Source organism: Adelges cooleyi, unplaced genomic scaffold, assembly GCF_023614345.1.
Source record: "Adelges cooleyi isolate 19-005CV unplaced genomic scaffold, UGA_ACOO_1.1 ACOO_flye_CR_arks_rails_tigmint_CR_PRNA_2, whole genome shotgun sequence".
In the NCBI taxonomy this organism is placed as follows: Eukaryota; Metazoa; Arthropoda; class Insecta; order Hemiptera; family Adelgidae; genus Adelges; species Adelges cooleyi.
Genome location: NW_026095860.1, coordinates 8065293 through 8089211, shown reverse-complemented (window position 1 = coordinate 8089211; position 23919 = coordinate 8065293). Strand labels below are relative to the sequence as shown.

The window sequence follows — 23919 nt, the reverse complement described above, 5'->3', positions numbered from 1 at the left end:
ATTAATAGCCAGAACGTTCACAGATATTGTTATATAGTATTGTATAGTATTGTTGGTGGCTGATGAGGTGGGACAAGTTGAATTTTGTGGTCAATCGTTTAACGCAGTTTTGGTTATCCTCGTGGTTACGGCAGACGTAATCCTAACGGTCGCAGTAATCTTGTCTTTAGAGCAGTCGCAAAAGTTTAGCATTTAAATTAACGTTTCGGATGATCAATTAAAACTTTCAGAACTCTGTATTAAAATTAACTGTGAGTGCCATCTTCTAAAGGTTTTCATTTTCAATTTTCGAGTTAGCTAACTGACAAACAAACAAACAAACTAGTTTGAGATTTTTTTTTTGGTATATTATCGCAAATGTCAGATTTAATAATATTATGCTTATTAAAAAAAATAATGTTACCTTAGGAAAGCCACGGGTTTATGGTATAAATATATCTCACAGTTTAATCAAAACCTAAATATGTATTAATACAAGTATCCAAGAATTGTACGCCATATTGCCTATCGATAACAGATCCATGTGAGGTCTACATAATAATATACTCAAGTACGACGATCATTATGAAGTACCACTTAGTACCCTTTATACAATATGAGATGCGTGTTGGTATCGCATATTCGAATCTCCATATCTTTAATCATGAACTTAGCAAAAACGCTTGCTAGTGATCCTACCAACGAATATTATAGTATGTACAAATATTGTTGATAATAAAAGTCTACCACCTCATTCCTTGGTAACTTCATTCATCAAGTAGTTATCGAGTATTTAAAATTTAATTAAAACTATTACTAATACAAGGCGATGTAAATTGTATATATCCATCGTAGTCATTTTGGATCCCTTTAGATTATATTCACTAACTCATAGAGAGAGAGAACTGAAACGAGACATCGTGTATAACAATACAGTAATGTGATCACTAACACCGGCTTAGGGGAGGGGGCGATTGCCAATTTAAAAAATCAATTTATGTGAAACGGAGAACAACAGCAACTTACTATGACAAGAAAGGCAAAAAAAAAGGGCTGTTTTTTATTTAATTTTTTTCGCACCATGGTTCATCAGCGGGAGGAGTTTTGTTTCATCCAAAAGAAGACTCTCCGAGCTTTATGCAATTTATATATAAGCCACGTCAGACTTAAGTAAGCACATCTCTGTTTAGATTGAGTTACATTTGCATTATCAACAGATCCGTTTTGATGTATTTGTTTTAAACCATCCAATTTTCCACGTCTAACGCCCGGCTAAAGACCGGTATTGTTAAAATAATACCGAGATAATTAAATTTTTGTTTGAAAATAAAAAAATGTAAATTTTATAAATAAATAAAATCACTATATTACATAAGTCCATCTTAAATATTTTCTTTTAGTATACAATTGGTATTATATATTTTATATTGTTTCAGTTATATATATGTATATATATAATTATGATATTTATGTATGTATATTCGAATGTATATATTTTTTTTATCCTGGTGTCATCATCAGGTCGACGAAGTATTTTGCACTCAGTCGTTCACTCGCTTCTTTTTGTTTGGCCATAGTCACTTCTCTGGAATCATTACGTGCGACAATTGTACGCCCTGAAAACATATAATAAACTTTATTAGAAAAAAACAGTGTGCTTTGCATAATGTTCTTCAAGAAAATGTATAAGAGTTCAAGGGATAATAAAATATCGCAAATTAGTTTATGTAACAGACAGTTTTTTTTGTTGTTATTTAAATGTATTCCGGAGAAAATATAGTAATTTTATAGTTAATAAAAACTACTATACGTGTTGTCGGCAAACAAGTTCAGAGAATCGACAAATCTAAAATCAAAGCATTGGTTTCTTTTATTTTGAAACTGTTTCGATTATGATGTGTTGATTTTTGTCTGGGATTCGTTTGCCTTGGACGTTAAACGCTTAACTAGGTAGGTATCAATGATGAACGGAACAACGGCTTTTATCAAAATCTAGACACGACTCAGACTCGGTAACAATTATTGCAGATGCAGTTTGGCTGAACTCGGAAATCCGTGCTGGGAACTGCTGGGAATTGAGATTTTGATTGGTAATCGTCAAAACGTGTTTCGAGCGATAAACTGTGAAAAATTACGATTGGCCGCGTTAATCGGAAACAACTGAGTCGCCACCGCAGTCGTTAGTGAGAGTTTGTGTATGCTGTGTGGTGTGTACGATGAGAATTGACTTCAGCCTATTCAATTCTCCTGTCTGCCTTCGGCCCCTTTGTTTATCTCTCTAGCTTTTTCCCCGTCAGTTGTGATATTTTCTCGTGCACGACACACGTTAAAGACGACCATAATGGCTGATAATCGAATTTGAAACTGACTTGAAACGAAAATATTATTTTTTTTTTCCATTTACTATGGGATTTTGTATTATTTGCACGAGCTGATTTCCTTTGTACGACTGCAATCACAGACAAAGGTAAATTACTTCAAACAAAACACTCGCGTAACGTATAATAATTAGGTATGTTATTATTGTATAGTGTAGATAGTAAAGGAAAAACGTCTATCCTTAGACAATATACCTAATTGAAATTCGTGCAAAATTTTTCATATAATAATAATGATAATAATGGACAATGGCGAAGAAACATTTTGGATATACATTTTATTTTTGGGAAAAAACCATAAAATAAAATGATAGCTGTGAACCAAAAGAGTATAAGTATTTTCGTTTTAAGTACAAATCTCGGCCATATCATTAAATATGCGAAATACTTTAATCGTATAAAGAGGTTAAATGTTTGCTCTCAATGTCGGGCTATTTGATTTATTAAATTTGATGTCAAAGCCGTTAAAATGATAAAAAAACTAATGGTAGAACTTTAATTTACCGATTTTATACACATTTTTTCTTTTCTGATAAAAAATCGTACAATAATTATTAGATAAAGGGACTAATAACAAAAATAATTATTAGTCTTCAAGCGCTGTATTTTAATGCGATTTTTATAAGGCGAGTTAATATATTATGTAAATCTAATGGAATGTTGTTGGATCAGAGACAGCAGTGTACAGTTGGTGGCCCAAATGTTTACAAGACTTTTCACTTAACGTTTTTTCCCCTCAAAACATAGGCTCACGTATAAGTACTTTTATTTTTGCGTCATCAACTAAATAATGCATTTGTCTTGCGGAGTAGGTCCGTGATATAATATTTTAAGACTCTCCGCCATATATATACCAGTCCTATAGGAGTATTAATACACAAATCAAGACCGATAAGCAAGTATGTGCTCATATTATCTGTCACGTACTTCGATGTACATCATAGAAGTAATATTACAAAAAATGATTGCGAGCAGTCGATATGGCAAAGTGCACATTTTTTAAAGTGTATATCTCGTTCGACGATCGTATACGAACGCATCTCATGCGCTGAACACGTGTTGGTGGTGTGAGCTTAAGACGATTTTCACTTAGGATGTGGGGACTTATAGGTTTATTGCCTCGCAAAGTGACTAATGAGAGTGGGAATCGTTGTTGTGTGCGAGCCAGCGATGAGCTTGCCCGGCAAAGGTTTTTGTCATGAATGCTTAAGCTTCTTAGGCCTGTCCTATATATGGAGTAAGAGTATTATACTTTTTCGCTGGGGTTTTATGGAAATTACTCGACCGACGACCAAAAGAAATAAAAGATAAATAAGAAAAAATAACGAACGAATTTTGGTCCTAGTGCGCGCGAGTTTGACGTCGCTTTGCTGTACACGGCGATGTAAAAAGAACGTTAGGTAATATGTCATTATAATATGTATATTTTATAATATATATCATGAATTCATTACGAGCCTTATTCCCATAATTCATTTTTAACAACCCCAGGCCTTGGCGTTGGCTCTATAAATCGTGTCTTTTAATCCTTTTAAGGCCATATTTTTTGTTGTTAATGGTGAAAAGGGTCGGAAGAGCGGACCAATGGTAAAGCCGTAAAAAAATAATAACAGCTCAAAAAGAACACTTGTTAAATTATCCGTTAAGAAACCGTTTTAGTATTGATATATTTTATCCACTGTATGAACTACTACACGACGATTATCAAAATTAAAATTTGTTATCACATACAATATACTAATTGTATAAGACCGGAGAATAGTATCAACGAAACCGTTATATTATTTTATTTGGGGTTATATTATTAGCCCCAAAGTTAATAATATAATATTATCTTATTCGTAACTATAAAACGCGGTCGTTAAACTTTCTTTAAGTTAATATTGGCTATATATTTGTGTTGAGCCCGTTGATATGTTATTAATGCTGTTATATAGTTTTAATATTTGTATGACATCGTTATATTCTTCGCGAAAACAACGAATATTGTACTCTGATCATTGGCATTTGACATGTTTTATGTTTTCGACACGACTATATTGGACGTGACCGTTTGTTTTATTTTTTTTAATATTATTTCACCGAGGCGGGGATTAAAAAAACTAAACAATGCGTCTGCTTTCCGTACTTGAAACTGACAGGCAAACCGTACCTAGAAATTCAATTTCAATAGCCGACGGGAGACCGTCGTCGCGCTTCGGGAGCATTATATTATTTTAGTCTCGACTGCGACTGAGCTTTTAAAAACGAGATGGCGGTAAGTACGGCAAGGAGCGATGGCGAAACATAAAATCACAGTTACATTAGCGTCTAAGCAGAAAATTCACGTCACGTGCACAGGTACTTGTGTCAATATTCAAAGCTCGACCGTGTCGCCTCTCCGGCAACACCAATACGCCTTAAAAAAAAAAACCCGTCATCAGTATTCAACGACCGACGACGGTGGCGGTGGCGGTGCCGTAGAAGAGACCCAACCCTCATAAAAAGACCAAAAGAAATATCACCGCGAAACGTATGGGGTTGGGTTGTTGACGGGCTCGGGATAGTGGTTACACAAAAAGGATGTATATTTGTCCTGTGCATACATTTTTTTTTTATCACGTCTGTAAGCCTAGCGATGTCCGAAGACTTTGCGTTTGGGATAATAAAAATTCCGTTTACATAGTATCGCATCTGAAAACTCGGTCACGTCACTCGGCTACGTAATTCTGATTTATGGACGAGACGATAGGCGTCGGTGTAATGACGGTTCCAAGTGAACGGCGTGGGCAAAGTGGGGAAGGTGAAGCCGAAAGTGGGGAGGGCAAACGATAGAGCGTTTCCGAATATGCCAAGGTTCGAAGGTTATTATTTGGCCCGCGACTTTATGCGAACATCTCTTTTTCCTCCTCGTGTCAAACTGCCACGGGGTAAAACAATAACGCACACGTGGTCTATGCAATTTCCAGGAGATAAATAATGATGCTACACGGTGTTGTAAACTACGGGACGGGAAACTATACACACATCAGACGGCAACGATAATAGTAGCACGGTTAAAATTGAACGTTCGGTGAAAGTTGATTTTCTCTACGAATATGTTTTCAATTATTATACCCTCGAGATAACTTCAAAGGTACACAATGTTGATTTTCCTAAGGAATATCGTCGGACCTCTGCTAAAAGTTTATTGGCGAGTGTCGTTTGAATGTGAAAACGCGGTGTGTCAAGAAGGTGGCTTTCGGTTGGTGTATAACGGTCAAAGACTAAATTTACAAGTTAAGGATTTGGGTATTTAGTTTTAAACGATTCTTGTTTAGTTTCTCACATTCAAATATAGTGTGACGGGGATTAGAAAGTTTTCGGGGTTCGAGAAGAAATTGTTGGGAGTATTTTGATCCTAGGCGATTAAACTTCTTTATTCAGCATTACTAAGGTCACTGATAAAGTATGGTCCGCAAGTTTGAATCCCCATCATAAAGGTGTAACCGTTCGAATGAAACATATTTAAAGCCTCTCTCTGCTTAATTTGTTGTGTAGAAGGTGGGATTTGGACTTACTCGGGTTTTGTTATTTTAATAGGAGAGTTAATAAAGTTTGAATCGCTTAGTAGTTTAGTAGTAGTAAAAGTTTACCAATGATCTTTACATTTCAAAGTTACCATACGATGAAATGAATTTGTTAGAATCTTCACAATGGCTACTGCACTTCCACCTTAACATTTATTCAAGTACCTGATCCCTTAAATTATAAGTTACAATAGGTTTTGTTTATAAAAAAAAACATTGGTATTAAAATAATGCTTAATGGAATTTATGAATGCATGTAGATTTTATTTAATTTCGAGTATCATGTTAAATCATTTATTAAACAGATCGTTTTTTATTAAAGCTAATAAATAAATTTAAAAACCTTATATTTTTGGTCGAATCATTTTGTTACATACTATCATCTGTTTAAAAGCTATACATAAAGTGACTTTATTTTACAATCTAATTAATATTTATAACGCAATTGTTTTATTGAACCTATATTTATATACATTTGACCAGAAATTAATTTTCACTGTTACAAGAAATATGTCCAATAAATCAACATGCATAATATTTTTAAAAATTTTAAAGTGATGCTATATTGTTAATATAAACAGTTATTTAAAAGTTTTCCAAGAATTGTCTTATATTTTGAATACTTGCAAGTACCAAATGATTATGGTGGTCAGGATGATGATGTATACCGAAAGTTCAATCGAAATACTTTTAGCAGAGTCAACGCTATCTCGAGGGACTGGGTATCGTTTGACGATCAAAACATGTAATATGTTTAGAGACGCTTCCATGCAGTTCGGTGAACGCTATCGAGTAGATAAAAAAGACACGCGAAATGGTTCGTAACCATTGCAATGCCTCGAAAAGCCAAACCGAGCTACTTAAGTGTGTTGACAAACTACGGTAAAAAGAAAATCTAATGTTAGTAAAACCGCTTACTGTCCCTAATATCCAATTTTTAGATTTATTTATTTTTCATCGGCTAATTTGTTAACTGAGTAGTATACAACTTGAAAAACTTTTTTAGCACGCCTTTGAGAAACCCAACAAATAAAGTGTGAAAGTAGTATGGCAATTGGCCCGATGATTCTGGCAAAAAACCTTTCAGTCAAGTATAGACCACAAGCTAAAGGAAATATTCCTATGAATCGAACGGAGTTAATATGTGAGTGTCCTGTGCATACACTTTCTTTGGTATTAAACATGATTAGTACCAAATTTGGTTTTCTTTGGACCAAATCTAACCGTAGTGATATTTAAAGACTTTGTCGGCCATTTAGGAAAATAATAATCCCGTAATAAAATAATATTAATAATGTGATTTCAAATAAACTACTTAAAGGTTTTATTTAGTGATCTTTATTTCGATCATACATAAATAAACCACATTACATATAATGTACCATTTATTATATGACAGCCATAATTATTATCATAAGGGTTAAAACTGATATTCTTTCGCCAAAGAAAGTAACGCGAAAGCCTAACTACCGAAACTACTTAGTTTACTTAAGCTACCACAGCGAATTGTCGACAATATAGAACGCACAAAAGAAATGGCTGTGTAATAAATTTTCTATCTGAAATATGCCACTAACATTGTATTTCGCCACAATGGAATTTAACTTCATCTACAACGAAATGAAATAAATCGACTCCAAAATAAAAACAAAATAAACTTGCCAAATACATTGTGATTTAATTGCGAAATGGATGTAGAATTTCTCAGTTATATACGAATCGTAGTGCACATGTCATGATAGTTATTAAAATGTCTTGAAGTTGTAGACTCGACTGTGTTATTACAATGAATTGTATTTCCTGATTGTGTGTCGCGGAAAGCCGCTGTCGTGTACATTCGAAAGCTGGTGGACGAATAACATGCATTTGCGTGTCCCACCCATTCGATGTCCAATTTAGAATCCCACGTCGAATGAAGGTAAGTAATTCAAACGCTGCTGGGTCGATAACAATAAATTATTTAAATTTTCCTATACGTTGTGACCAAAATCAAGGGTTAACACAGGGTTTTGTTGAAATTACAACATTAGTTGACTGTTTTCGGCATTTGTATTTTTCGTTCAGGAAAAAACAATTCAACGTTATATTTATAATGATACAGTGTAATAGTTAGTGTAGTATATTATTATTTGTTTTTTTTTTTTCAAACAGGTGATCTTTTATGGAAATTATATTTTATGTGACGGTTCATTTTTTAAACGAAAAAATTAATCCGTTCCGTGTGAAGAAACGTCCCCCCCTCACTGTCTCTCTCTGTAACGACGCACAGATTCGTCTGGGGATTACGTCTAAGGATTAGTTCCGTCTAATTAAACATCCCGCTTGTTAATTGAAAAATAAAATAAATAATCGTTGAAAACACTACGGGATATCCCCCACCTAGAAAAAATATTTAGTTAAAAAAATTAGCTGCTCGTTAATAGTATATTTTACGGGTGATTTTAGATTTATTTTGAATTTTTTTACTTATTAACTCTTAGAAGGAAACACTCTTAATAGAATATGATATTATATTATCTTTTGTGTTTGCTATACCGATAGTCAATGAATTAGTCTTTAGAGAATATTAGCGCTTGAGCTTATGTGCGAGTGTGTAAACAGCACACACGGACAAATAACCAAAAATACATCCGAAGGGTAAAGAGGGAAAAAAAAATATATATAAGAAGAAGAAAATCGTAAGAATCAACCCTAAAATGTAATCGAGGTTGGCTGCGGGTAAAGATTTAACCGGAAAATAAAAGTAAAAGTACAAGTTTATCGCAACGGTAGGAAACAAAACTCAATTTCGAGATTTTAGTTATTGATTTTTGTTTTTCTTTTAGCCTTTATCATTTCTTATTAGATTAACGTCCATGTGCCGCACGCAGCACGATAAAAGTGCACTTCAAAAATTGCAGGTTTCTTACATCTGTTCGGTATTTTTCCTTTTACTTTTGTAATTTTAACCGAAAACCCAATCGTACAGAAGTTTATGTTTTTTTTGTTTATACAACAAGATCTCGAAGAAAATAACCAGTCATTGTTTTTACTTTTTTTAACAGTTTAAATCTTTTTCTCGGGACTAAGATTGTTTCCAGGTTTTATCATTGTTATTCACAGAAAATTAAACTGGTAAAATACCTCTGTAATAAAACATATATTACACTTATTTTTGTTTTACTCGTGCCTTATAAAAAAATATGTTTTCGATTAAAAACGAAAGTATTCAATTTTTTTTACATTTTTATAAAACAATATTTCATTTGCAAGCAGAACAATCTCAAAATAACAATGTCGAGACTAAAACACTTTGGTCGGAAAATGAAAAGTAAATAATATGATATCTTCTTTGATGTTGTTTTTAACGTTTAATATTATTTTAATCCAATACAAAACTGGGAACAGCATTGCTTGTTAAAGAACAATATATTATTTTGCGTTATTCATACAAGAGTACTGCGAATAAACATTCACTCTATACTAATATTGTAATACGGCACCTTTTTTTTTAAATTGTATTTCTTGTAACTTGGAAATAATAACGAATGTCGTTAGTATCGAAAACGATCCCCCCCAACACATAATTATTATTAGCGTTGAGTTACCAGTCGCTGTTTTAGCGCATTTCAATTCCACGTGCCTGTCTAGTAATATAGTATTCAAACGTGTGAAGCTACACGATCAGGTTACATGAAAATAATGATGAACCAAAAAAAAAAAAAAAATGAAAACTGAACCATCTCGTCTTCACTGTAGAAAAATTACTAAATAAAATATCTGACGGTGGCTGTGAGTATGTACATCTGTCAATATACATAAACAAGGTAGGCACGCGGCAGACAAACGCAATATTGTCACACGAATGCTGTGCAGAAAACAATATGAGTAATAAATTCGAAATATTACATTTTGTGACGAATTTAGTCATGCAAAGCACGAGAACGTTGTCGAACATCAATATTATACTTCAAAAGCTTTCAGTTGCGGAAAAATGAAATTCATAAAATACATCTCTAGAATATGACATTGTATTTATCGTTGATAATATTGTATAAGAGGGTTTTTTATACAATAATGTTTTATTAGCGCGGGGAAACACTCCGTTTCTGATTAATGTCAGATACGCGGTCTGGTGTCGTTTCCAATAAAAATGGTAGCATTGAAAATAAAAATCGGTTTAGTACCTATACGGAAAAGCTAATATCTTTATATTGGGTTGAATATAAATGATTTATATGCGCGCAACCTCTGTCATACCTAATGGCGGTTTGTCTTGTGAAAGTAATACAAGTATTATTATTATGTACAGCGACACCAGCAGAGTTACTAACAGCTAATATTTTTAAGTTTACCGCAAAAACATATTACCGCGAATATATCACTATATTTGCATAAAGATTTTGAATTCAATTATTTTAAGATAAACATGTGGTGTTAATTGTTATATGCAAATTACTGCACTCAGAGAATTAAACTAGAAGACGGTTGACGCTTTCATATGCCCAGAGTCAAGCTGCAGTAGGAAAAGTGTTATGTTTAATTTTCTGTGTGAATTAACCACAATATCGAATTTCTCAACGCATAGCAAGTAGAGACGACGAGACTAGGCATTTATTTTAATGTAGAGTCCAGTCTAATATAACTGACACCCTAATACCCATAGCTATCATAGACAGTTCGCATAGACATTGAGATTTGAAGGTTAATTACATTTTACATAACAATAATATTTTAAAAAAACGATAATATTTTCTAACTTTTATCACAATATCTTTGAAGCTGTCAAAATATTAGTATACTTGATTTCGGTGGGAAATAAAACACAAGTGTTTTAATAATATTTTCCAATTATTATTCATGAATTACTTTCAACAATACATACAAATATTATACTCGTAAGAAGTCATTTTGGCCAAAACTAAATTAAATAACATTTCGAAAATATTAATATTTTTAAACTGCTAAATGAGATACATTTCGAATTCGAGAGGTACATGCGGTCTTTGTTTAATATTAATGCCTATGCGTATATTAAATATAAATTGGCTTTTTCTAATATCTCTATTTTAATCGTAGTCAGATATTAAAGATTACAATTATTTCTATACCAAAATATATTAATACATTTGAAAATCATAAATTGTATAATTTCATAAATAACGCAATTGTATTACAAGGAAATGTGTTTAGTATGAATATTTTAAATTTGTATGTTCATAAATATTAATCTTTATTGTTAAAAAATACGATCGGTTGTCTTAATCTCAAGGGAAGAATAATTTTTATGCGTAGATATCGCTTTAGCTGTATGTGGCTCGACGGAGAGACAGCTGTCTTGTTTGATCGTCCCCGTGGACCTTTTTGAATGTAAAGGTACTCTTTTATTGACATTAAATAATAAAAGTTAAGATACACTTATTTAAAAAGTTATAATAGATGCGTATTATATTTTTTGGGCTATAAATAAGATAAAAAGATAAAAACCAACCCAGAAAAGTTAGTACTTAGTTAAAAAAAAGGAAGAAATTTATGAATAAAATAAATAATGAATAAACTTTTGGGATAATTAACTAACAAAAAAAAAAAAATGAATTAGTATAAGCAATTGTGTTGGTGCGTTAAAAATTAAACCATCGAGTAAATATTTTAATCCATTTACTCTCAATCTCATTTTCTTTAACTAAAATCTGTACCTGCTTAAAAATTACTTAAAAACTAAAATCATTAAAAAAAAGTGTTTATTATTCTGTTGAACTATTGAAACCGTACAAACATATTATATTAAAAAACTTGTTATTAGACCTTAGAGAATTATTATTGAACATTATAATATTATATTGCATTACAAATCCATTTGATTTTCGGGTTTATTTCCATGACAGAAACACAACGTTTGGTTTTATCAATATAAATACCTATATTATATAGCAAGATATTATTCTGTACATTTTAGATCACATCATTATATTTTATATTCGACGATGAATCTCATCCATATGAATAATTGCATAACATATTATTTTATACAGAAATTATGTTTGTAGTGTGATTTATGGAGGAAGGTATAATTCATAATGTATGATTGAAAAAAGGAAAATAAATAAATCGTGGTCGGTCTATGCGAATGTCTGATTCAGAATTATGTTTTATGTTCAATCGATGTACTACTTACATTGCACATGGCGATTTTTCCGTCAGCGTTGCATCGCTGCGTTGTGTCGCCTGTAGAAGGTAACGGTGCTGTTGTCTGTCCCTGTTTGTACAGCTGCCATCCTTTGACGTAAAGGTCGCCGGCAAACACAATTCGACCGCCACCCTGTACCGAGTGTCTACGCCTGATCATCTGCCACCTGCCAAAGCACAAGCATACAATTTTAGCTAGATCTGCTAAACATAGTAATAAATATAAAGCAGAAAAAACTCAGTATTGTTATATTCAATGAAAGACAAAAAAGTTATAGTAAATTAGAATTAGAATATGACATGTTGCATGCATAGGTGTGGACTGTAGTAAGTGACGTTTTTTTAAGCAACTGAGTTATGTATACTTAATATGTGCAATTAGGCATATGAATACTTAAAATCGAATATTTAAATACTGCTACAGACACAGTGGGTACAAAAAACGAGTTGTCCGAACAAATAAAAACCGTTTTAAGACCCAAAAACGGAGGAAACTCCGAAAAAACTGACTATGGTTTCAGACCCTTAAACTGAAACCCAAACGCAATTTCACACCGGTAAAATCCAGAAACCGTTTTCTATCCTGAACTCCAACCTTAAAAATATTATTCCCCGCTTTGACTCTCTGTAGGACAAGTCAAGTTTGTTAAATTCATAGGTTAATTATGTCGCATTATGCATTTATAAACTCTTTTCCTGTGAAATTGTAATAAAGTACACTATGCCGTTGATATAGCAATGAAGTTAACACGAATCAAATTCGTATGATAATCCTGTACAATTTTTGGGCATAAACCTCAAGACAAAAAAACAGTTTAAGCTAAAACGTTGTTTTTACTAGGTATTCTATAAGAGGAGTTTTAGATAAATGTGGATAATTTTCCATCCACTAAAATCTGATAATTTAAAAATTTATATGTTTGGTGATTGTTATTTTACCACGTGATGAGCCTGTATACTCTGGATTTTTGTCCTTGATCTCTGAGTACTCTGGCTAGACCCAGGACCGACTCCCTGTGTTCCATTTTGACCGCCATAGCTCTTTTGAAATAAAACAACGCTTCGGTCGTACGATCTGAAAAATAACATATAATGATATTACAACACTAATAGATTTCAAAATTATATTATAAATCAAGAACTTATTAAGATTGAGTAATTTGTCTTATATTTCTTGTTGATGCAATTTTACTTAAAAATTTAAAAGAAAAAGTGTACATCATTTCTTTTAAGATTTAGTATTCTTAAAAATCAAGTAAATGCATATATGCTATAATATATCAACCGACCGGTTAGGTATTAATATATTATATTTTCATATGGTTTAATTGAATAATTTAAACTTTGCTTAGCTTTAAAGCTTTTAATGTTAATTCTATTTTTTTTCAGTTGAATATTTATAAACTATGAATCACTACATAGATATCGATTTTGGTAGAAATCTACGGGGAGAACAAGATGGCGACCATATAGTTTTTTTTAATCATGATACGACGTGATCTTCAAACAAATTTTCGCTTGGTAGTCTGACGCAAGCTCTACATTATATATTATTTAGAAACCGTATAGTAAAGGTTTTCTCGGAAAAGATAATAGTAACCCTCGGAACAAAACAAGTAGGTAGTGTGTATATACAGCAAACGGTATTCACTGTCATTGGATTCGCATCATGTTCAAAGTAATAAGGCTCAATCGTGGGAGAACAGAGGAATACGCAAACATTGAATTTTAAACTATTATGTATATGTGCACTGTGTAAATACCATAGTGAAATTCAACGGTGAAATTTAACTTTATCAATATCGCTGAGGCAATATTGTTAACTAAGAATCATTAATGTTTAATATTGAGTTGGAAACACAAGTTAACAGTTCCGGTTACTGTAACAGTAGTGTGGGCACAAAATGACTAACTTAAAACAAATTCTGTAACTTTAATGCACCATGAGAGATCCATTGATACTGGTATCATTATAAGGAAGTCATAGTAAGTATGTCAAAGCAAAATATATATTTTCATACGTTTAGTGATTTCTGTTAATTAAAAATGTAGGTTTTTATTTTAATGATGCTATTATGCTGCTTTAAAAACGTTGTTTTTTAAATTTAAGTTGAATTAAGTGTAATTATTAATCGAATCGGTTATTAAATCATTTTTTAAATGTAGCATATTATTATGTTATTACTCTCATAACCATATTGAAATCGATACGAAAATACAACATGAAGTAATTGTAGCAAATAAAAGGAAATAAGGGGAAACCAGTAAATAAGAGATAGAGAATAGTGATTGATAGGTAAGAAATACAGTAAATCAAGATAAGAGATATTTGATCATAATGTACTATGAATACAGCTACGCTATACAAAGCATTGTGTCCACCATGTATGAGATCAAAGACCGAGCAAACTTACTTTTTTGTATTCTTGTGCATGCTCATTGCTCGATAACTAGTGCGCAGGTGTGGGTACTGCAAGCACAAGCGTAATAGTACAACTAATGTAAGTTTTCTCGACCACTGATCTCATAGATGGTGGATTTAAGGCTTAGTACAGAATAGCACTATGGTCTGAGGATTAGGAATAGCTGCAAAACACATTCTATGTTTTCTTTATTTCAGATGCATACTGGCGCTTATTATTATTTTTTTTCAATATTATACTTACGGTTGTCGTGAAGCCATTGAGCGTAGCGAGCTTGATGGTCGGGGTTTTTGGGATGGTAAGTCGCTACGAACTGCAACAGTCGCCCGGTTTGGGTTCCAGTGTGCATTTTGGCCAGCAACAAATAAGCGGCGGTGTAACCACTGTTCAACTTCAGGCACCGTTCCAGCATGGCTACCGCGTCTTTGGTGCGATTCATTAACCTATAAAGATAATAATAGTTGACATGGTTTATTCGCGGACTAACACTCTGCAGTAATATTGATAATACGAACCTGTAAACCTGACCCAAGTTGTAATGTGCATTAACGTGACCCGGAGAGTAGCGAATAGCTGATAAGAAATGATGTTCAGCATCTTTGGATCTCTCCATCAATGTCCCCAAATTGTTGTGCGCGCTAGCGTAAGATGGCCACAGTCTAAATAACAAACAATAATCGAAGTGTGAATAAAAAATACTTATTTTTGATGATAACCAAAAATAATAAAATAGAAATACAAAATAATAATAATTATTAATCTGGTCTTTTTTCCAAGTAGGTAAATTGGCTTGTATTTTAAGATTTAACACAAGTAAACAACTAGAGGACGCTTCTCTCTTTTATTACTACTTAATGAAATACATATTTAATGTGATGCTTTTTTTACTTAGTCTAATAACACGTTTTCAAAAAAAAATGTGTTTATAATAAATTATTAACTGCTGACACTAGGTTATAAATTATACTTTATAATAAATTCTCAGCGGGTATAAATATTACATTCCAATTACGGCTAGGAGGTCGGTATGACTACAGATTTGCCAAGTAGGTATTATGACAGGTTGTCTACTACACCTGACACGAGTTAACTTAAAAAAGTAAGAGAAAGCGTAAGGTCCCTCGAGAGAGGGCAACAACGTGCCGAGATTTCGTTCGCGTATCGTTCAAATGAGATTTTTTATTTTTTTTAATTCAAATATAACGCGTTGGAGTTTTTTCTTCGAATTTTATAATTATATTTATTTAACTTTTTTTTAGCAATTTTTGAAAGTTATCGCACGAACGCAAGATACTTCATTATTATGTAATTGGGTTCGGTCGTGCGGATCAAAGGGGATTTAAGCTAAGAGTACTAAACATCCAATAGCTTAATTTATTATTAAGTGACTCTTGCAGGCATATTGCCTCGAAGGTGTGAAAATTGTTAATGTGGTATAACATAAGAACGTGGTATATTTTACCACGATAATCTTTACAGGCGACTGTGTATCCTCTTCCCTAACGTTGCAATAATTATTGAAAACAATTTCCCTTTCTCTATGGCGACCCGGTCGTTATTAAATGCCTTAAAAATCATAGTATGTACGGTTATGATAGTGAAAATGGTGACATGTTTTTTATTTGAAACAATTATCCCTCAAAAGGTATTATTTTAGATTTTGTTTTAATATATATTAAATTAAATTTATTCAATTAAAAATTGAAAATTAACTAAGATTCCGTTTATAATATATTAATCCACTATTGATTGGTTTGGATAAGAGGGCCGATAGGGGAGCGGAGCTATAGTGGTTTAGTGGGTTTTGTGTGTACACACTTCGGAGTTGATTTGTGCTATGTCGACAAACATTTTCTACGTGATAATAATTACAGTTTACCGTATTGTTTGTTCATAATTTTCTATATATTTTTTTAAATATAACGAGCCGTCACGATGATAAAATATGCAACGTCAAAGGAATAAATAATAATAAAAAAAAAAGAATAAAATAACAGAGAGGTCTGCATTCAACACTTTACTTTAGTCGCAGTACACGCGGACAAGTTGACAACTCGAAGAAAATCGATTTGTCTCGCTGTTTGTCCCTCCTAATGGAAAAAGTGTCATCGGCGGAATCCAATTTTGGGCTCGTCACAATACTGTACTGTTTTTTTACCGCCACCGTATGTTGACACACTTCTTCGCGGTGAAAAAAAAAAGAAAATATATAAAAAAAATTTACCTCTTTACACTTGTTTGCATAACCGCAGTGTGTGTCACACCAATTCGACTATCGTTTTTTGATCTCCTCCGCGCGAACGAGTGGCGTTAAGGGACGTTGTAAAATTAAACTCTCTTTTTCATTTCTTCCCCCTTTGCACTGACGGCATACGCTACAGGCCGGGGCACACATGTCCCATTCATATTGGTTTTCTTTGGCCATAATATAATCAGTTGAACGACAAGACGTAGCAACGTCGTTACTATGATAAGTGACAGTGACGCGGCGAAGGGTATAATCCAATATCAGCGGCGCATTTCGATGGCCGACTATATGTGTGTACTGTACCTATATATACATGGCCCGAGTTCGAACGTCGTGTAAGGTGTTTGGAAAATGCCCGCTCCTCTACGCCAGGTACTTCACGCTCGGCCGACGTTTCAGGTTTTAACGCAAAGCTTTTTGCTTATTTATTATTATTATTACTTTTTTTCATCACCGCGAGAGTGATGGATGACGCACGGCAATTTCAAAGGCTAACTCATAATACGAGTAAGTCTTTTTTTATTTATATATATATATTTTTTTTTACGCTTCTTCGAGTCGATATACATGCTACTAGGTACGATGCGCGTTGACTGAACGCTTTCACGTACACACTCCCGTGAACACGATGAATAAACAGTCCGGTAATATGTTTATAATGTAAGTGCGTATGTGTGTGTGTCTGACCTACACCAGTTGGTCCTTTTGGTGTGGGAAGGGGAGGGATTCATGGATTGGTTTTTTATACCGAAAAATATTGCTAAAAAACCCGTTTCGAATAGCGTCCATTAAATGTATTCGATTTGAGAATATTCGATACGCTGTGGCTATTATTTTCTTCTAAATTAAAATCCTTTTCTAGATTAAATAGATTACATGTTGTTTCGAATGTAAACACCAGAATATGATAAATCTTATTTATCCGTCAAAGGTTAGAAACTTAAATAATCGGGTTAAAATATTATTTTTATGTTAATACAACTTGATCCTGTATCATATTATCAAACTATGACTATATAACGCATAAAACATGTATTAAACTTACACAATTTTTTGAATTTCATGCGCTCACATTATTCATGGAAAAGAAAATAATTACTTATGGCTTAATAATTAGTGTAAAGACTTGAACTAAAATCTAAAAATCATACGTTTCACTCACTTACAATCAGTTGTTAATATTTATTTTTATTTGTATGGCTTATTATGGGCTGCCTATACATTTTGGATAGCTTAACTAAAACGAAAGAAGTCTTATTTTAATAATGCTTTTCAACTTTTAATGAGTTTTGGGAAAATCAAATATGTTTAAAGTGTTTAGTTAATATTTATCCGATGAATAAAAAATGAAAACATAAAAGACTTCGTGGTTAAAATTGCTTTTTTTATTACAATCTTTTTTACGTATTATACAGGGTATATTACAATGATCTAAACATTTATAAAATCTTCAGATCATACATCCTATATAGTTTAGAAGAACTAAAACTTACTAGTTCAATGACGATATGGTTACCTGTACGAAATTATATTTTGTGTTTTAATCAATTAATTAATATAATTGGATTATCAAAAATGTATAATAATAAAAAGAAATTAATTCAATACGTATTATTTGAATAAATGGAAATACGATATATTAGAGAAATGAAAATAACTACTTGTAATACATACAAATGTACTGTAAAATGTAATCAGTGTAGTCGTGCAAGCGTTTTTAAATATGTATTTGTCGCTGGTTATGTTGTATAACTGATTACATAAAGTTTTGCCAGTCGGCTTAAAATATAAAAAACTGCGCCTGTAATATATTCGTTTTCTTCGCAAATGATAAAAAAAGGCCGGTTTTTAGAGAAAAATTATAATATTTCATATATATATGTATATATTAAATGGAAATTGTATGCGTAATAATATATCCATGGGGATCTATTTTGTCTCTCTTTTAAGTATTTCCAGTCAAATACTATTCAGTTATTTTTTTTGTTTCATAACAACACACAGAACACCACCCATTTCTGTGGTATAGTAAAAAGTTGGAAGTGGTAAATGTAAAAATATTTTTTAGCTCAAGTGTGTTTTTTCACGTTTTTCGATTTTCGCACATATCAATACACTTTAAAACAAAAACACTGTTGTTGCCGCTTTACACTTACGATATACGTTTTTGCCCTAGTACTTTGACTTTTTACTACACGCCATCAAAACGGTTAGAAATTCATTGTCAACCTCTCAGCCCTCGCAATGTGCTTTGTGCACTTTACCGGTATTTGCATAATTGAAACAATTTGCCGGCAATATAAAAATTATTCACAGGTTTTTTTTTTGTTCGGTTATCACAAAATACAAAATTAAAATTCTTTGAAAAAAAATAAAATTCTCTGTATGTTAACAATAAGCCGTTTTTGGGAGAAATTACATAACTATTAGAAAGCCTGAAAACAGAAGAGTGGTAAAATTTGAGATTATAGGAACATGAAAGTAAAAAAAAAATTGAATTGTATAATAATAATGCTGTAAGCTATGTACAATATAGAGTAAAAATATTATTTAACTATAGACAAATTTAAGAAAAATGTATTTTTTAAATCTTATAGTATTCTAAGGTGTTAAAATGAAAAAAAAAGCTTGTCAGAACTTATAAGAGTTGTACGTTTTAATATTTTGGTATTAAATTACAAATTAGCTGAAATAAGATAAAATTACAATTACCGTCTAGGCACAATAGTTAACCTTCGAGCGGGCGCGCGGGCAGTTTTTACACCGCACATTTGAAAAATTCGCGCCCATTCGTTAATAGTTCCATTCAGCTAACCTAACTCGTTAGGTATTCTCTAATTACTTATTTAGACGTAAGATAGTGCAATCGTTACAATTTTAATGCATTCGGGCCAGTTGCTGTTTAGCTTTAAACTTGAGTGTCCAAGTGCGGTGTAAATACCGCCACGCGCCTATTGTTGTTTGAAACTAAACAGTAGCTGGCCCAAACGTGTTGAAACTACAACGACTGCACTATCTTTCGTCCAAAATAAGTAATTAAAGAATACCTATTGGTTAGGTTAGTTTTATGGAATTATTAATGAATGTGCGCCAATTTTTCAAATGTGCGGTGTAAAAACCGCCGCGCGCCCGCTCGAAGGTGAGACAATAGCTGTGATCCTTCAATATTATTTAAACATGTTCTATAACTTTTTTATTCATAACTAAGGTATTATTAATATAGTTTATTGAAAAAACTATAAGGTTTACGTAATATAAATATTAATAAATAAAAAAGTTATCTTTCCTATTTTTTTTTGTTATAAAATCTAATACGCCGTCCATTTATCCCTTATAATATTATTTATGCTTTACAATATAATATGTAGTTTGATTAGAAGTTTTTACGAACAACGTCGCTGTTTAGCTTTTTTCCATTTAAAGTATATTATTGAAGTAATGGCATTACTTGCCGATACTGGAAAAGCAAAACAAACATCCAGTTGAACTTGTATTCGGCGTTTAAGGAAGGGAAGTTAATCTTACTGCCAGAGGTTTTTTTTGTACATATACTCTGGTATAAATCTTGCGTGAGCTGTCTGCTCGTGAATTTTAAGTAGTAGGGTTTCCCTGCATTGACTTAAATTTAAGTTAAAAAGCCGTGTTGATCTATTGGAAATCGTATAAAACTCATGAACTGTATTTACGTGTTGTGTTTTAAAACAGTCAAAAGTAATATAAATGCAAATATATATTATTACATCGAATCGGAAAAAACGATATTAAATAAATTGTAAAATAAAAAAAATTCCCAACAAATAATTTGTCATCATTATTTCTCGACTAGTATATGCTTGTTCCGATGGCAGTATCATCTTCATTCTTCATTCGGATGTCGTATGAACCTACTATACATGCTTCAATTTGGTGCTTGATGATTTATAAAGATTATATACATAAATGTTATATCCTTGTGGGTAGGGGAGAAAGAATACTACCAAGGTCTTCGCTCCTGTCGTAAAAGGCAACTAACGCGACGCGACGTAGAGCCCTTCGACAAGTGGCCTTCTGACAGGTCACTTCTTCTTGTGACACACCTTCTCCGGCCCCCAATTAGCACCCAGTGATACTAGTCGGTTCGCAGTCGTAGGGGATCCCCTTCGGGGCTAACCACTAAAGCCAAGGAACATACATAAATGTCAGAAAATGTATAGACAATGTAACGGGTACACTTGACACCCTGTTACCACTGGCCCTAAAACATGCTTACTGAGCATTTGTCAATAAGACAATAGGTAGGAGAGACAGAGAACACACAGGACAATAGCCTCCGCGTTGACCCCGACAATCAGTTGAGACCTGACCATCACTGAACCGTGATCGACTACAAATTAGCCCTCATATAACTTACATAGTTTTATCACGCTTTGACGCCGTTTACTCTTATCCCTCATCGTGTGTGTTCGCTCAACTACGCTTCTCCAGAACTGGCTGACAATCTCTATAGTTTTACCCTATAAATAAATAGTTATAGTTGCTTACTTAAGAGTTACGTCATTTAAAGGTACGACCGCTCGTTTAGCCCCTCGTGCGGTACATATAAATTTTTAAAGGGGACTTTGGGTTTTATTTAAGCGTAGACACGGGTAAGCTTCCCGTTCTCGATCCGAGATCCGCTCATTTAATCCTAATTCCTATCGGCGACCGTCCAGTCTAGTTTAGCCAACTAGGCGAGCAGGCTCGTTAATCCACACTTTTGTATGAGTGTCCTTCTCTTTTTTATATGTTACTACCTGATGTCATTGCGGCAATGTGTCGAATATAGTCTATATCCGATGGTGTCACCGGACAGTTTATACATGTTTGCACCAATATGAATAAGTATCTGGTATAGTAATAGCGCAGTGGCGGAAATAAGGAATCTAGTAGTCAACAAACAAGAATGGAAACAAGTTATCGAACCTAATAAATCTGCAGGATATGACCAACAGTTAAACTCTAAAAAAACGAAAACCTGGAAGCTAACATTTTCGAGAATAAAATACTGCCTAAATTCCTATTTTGGCTTTTATAAAAACAATTGTGTTATACATAACCCTGTAATATTGTATGCGGGCCATTAAGAGACCCGATCACCCGAGTACCAGGATGATTGGTTCACTGACAATACGTTCATTTTGTATAAGGTCGAGATATTTTAATGGCACATGGTCGATGGCCTTGAATGATTATAGAATTTTGGACATATCGCCTAGGCACCGATTATTGAGTTAATAACTTAGTCGAAACACTCAAGTGATTTATTTCGGCTTCGAGCTGTGTTTTATAACTGCTTCGGTTTTGCACGGCTGTAATATTGTGTTTTGGACGTCTTAAACCTTGGTTTGCGCGGCTTTGAAATCCACCGAAACGGATTAATTAAAATCGTGATAATTTCTTTGTATCCGCGCGTTCCGTCTCGAGTGAAATACATTTGAAAATAGAAAATTCCCGACGATTATTATTTCCTCGACAAATTCCATTTCCTCTAAAACGCGAAAAAGCACGCACTGAGCGTACTATGCCGTCAGATATACACACACACACAGGCACATACATTTATATATATAGTTTACGCATAGTTGACAAGTAAAACGAGCAAGGCAGTAAACAAAGTTTAGACGGTGGCGGCGTGCATTCTATTTCATCGTCTTGACGTGTGTAGCCGAGACCGTGGCATGTTGCGAAATGACACGTAATTTTAAGCATGAACGCTCTTTCCATTTTACAATAACCTCCTCGTTTCCCGACGTGCTTCTGAGCTTTGGCCTCACCGTGCTTTTACACAGCACCGAGAGCTGCATTATAGCTGTAGTATAGTCTGCGACAATAATTAAACACCACGGGTACCTTGATAGACAATAGCAACAGCCCCACAGCTTCTTTGCAGTTACATTTTAAAAAACATACAACCAGACGCAATCTAAAAACCCAATGTAACATATTATAAAACTTGACTTTCTGTGCGCGCGCAAGTCTCGTTATGAAAGCTTATTGTAACAAGGCGCAACGCATAGTGCAATACTGCTAGTACCGCTGAAATAAGTACTACAATCTAGCTTGTAATACTTATACAAGTAAACGCTACTATTGCTCGAGTTGACGTGAATGTAGTTACACTACACGTTTTATGTTTATCATACACTTTGATACAACGAACATAATGTTATTGGCGTAAGGGAATCGTTCAAAAGTAATTCGTTTGATCACGGGGCAGTTGTAAACCAAGTGCGTTGAGTGCACAGTTTAATCAATTATTAACAAGTCGAGGCAATTCTATGCAATTGTGTATTTATAACATTTGATTGGTAGCGATAGGATTCGTAGCATTTGATTGGTATTCAGTGTAACAAAAGAGGCGCAGGTGTGTTACACATCAGAGGCAGAGTCCGAATAAAGCGACATTTGCAGGGCGAACGTAGCGTTTAATAAGTGGTCGGCTTCGTCGGCGGGTCGGTTCATGAAATCTCATCGATCGGGATGCACCGTGTTTTGTCCAATCAACCCTGGTAAGTTTGTGTGTGGATAAAGAAAGTTTCGCGAGATTCGGGCGTGGCGAAGATTGAGTTGCTATTAAGTTGATGATAGGCCACAAACCCGGTGTAACGACCTGACGAGCACTTAACATCTGGTGGCTAATGAAGACTCCGACCATCAGCGCCGCCGCCGCCACTATTCCTTCTACTCCTCTCCCACGGGGACCTGTACTCTATATTTACTTAAATCAACACGAGACCGTATAAATCATTCCGGGGCGCTATATACTTTTAATCCCATAGATACGCACGTCCGGAAATTGTATGTACGACGTTCTCTAATAATGTGTGTATAGAAGGATATTCGATAGATCCGTCGTCGTTTTTTTACCGCGTGTCTGTACGAATAGAAAAAAGAAAATAAATACCAAAAATCCGGCCGACGTCCGCGACTGTGTCAAAAGTAAAAACTCATCTAAGGGCACGAAAAAAGTATTTTCAAAAGTAAAAAATAATAATGGAAAAAAAATAAGAAGAAAGGGAAAATAATGAAATGGGTGTGACATTTTCCCAAACAAAGTTTCGCTTCTTTCAATTACTCGGTAATTTGAAATGTAAAATATGTATAATATATTTATATAATATAACTATATATCATATATAATGAAATACGTTGTAAGAAGT

The 23919-nt window shown here is 33.5% G+C and overlaps 1 protein-coding gene across 1 annotated transcript in view; it reads right to left on the bottom strand.

Annotated features, from left to right (window-relative positions):
- Positions 1-1320: 1320 nt before the first annotated feature.
- LOC126833720 (protein O-mannosyl-transferase TMTC1-like) overlaps positions 1321-23919 on the bottom strand; it is an 84771-nt gene continuing 62172 nt past the window's right edge. Inside the window, exons 11-15 of the mRNA XM_050565220.1 lie at positions 15009-15152; positions 14737-14936; positions 13010-13145; positions 12060-12237; positions 1321-1595 (exon numbers count right to left, since the gene is read on the bottom strand). Coding sequence (XP_050421177.1) covers positions 1557-1595; positions 12060-12237; positions 13010-13145; positions 14737-14936; positions 15009-15152 — 697 coding nt within the window. The 3' untranslated portion in view covers positions 1321-1556. The remainder of the gene's footprint in view (positions 1596-12059; positions 12238-13009; positions 13146-14736; positions 14937-15008; positions 15153-23919) is intronic.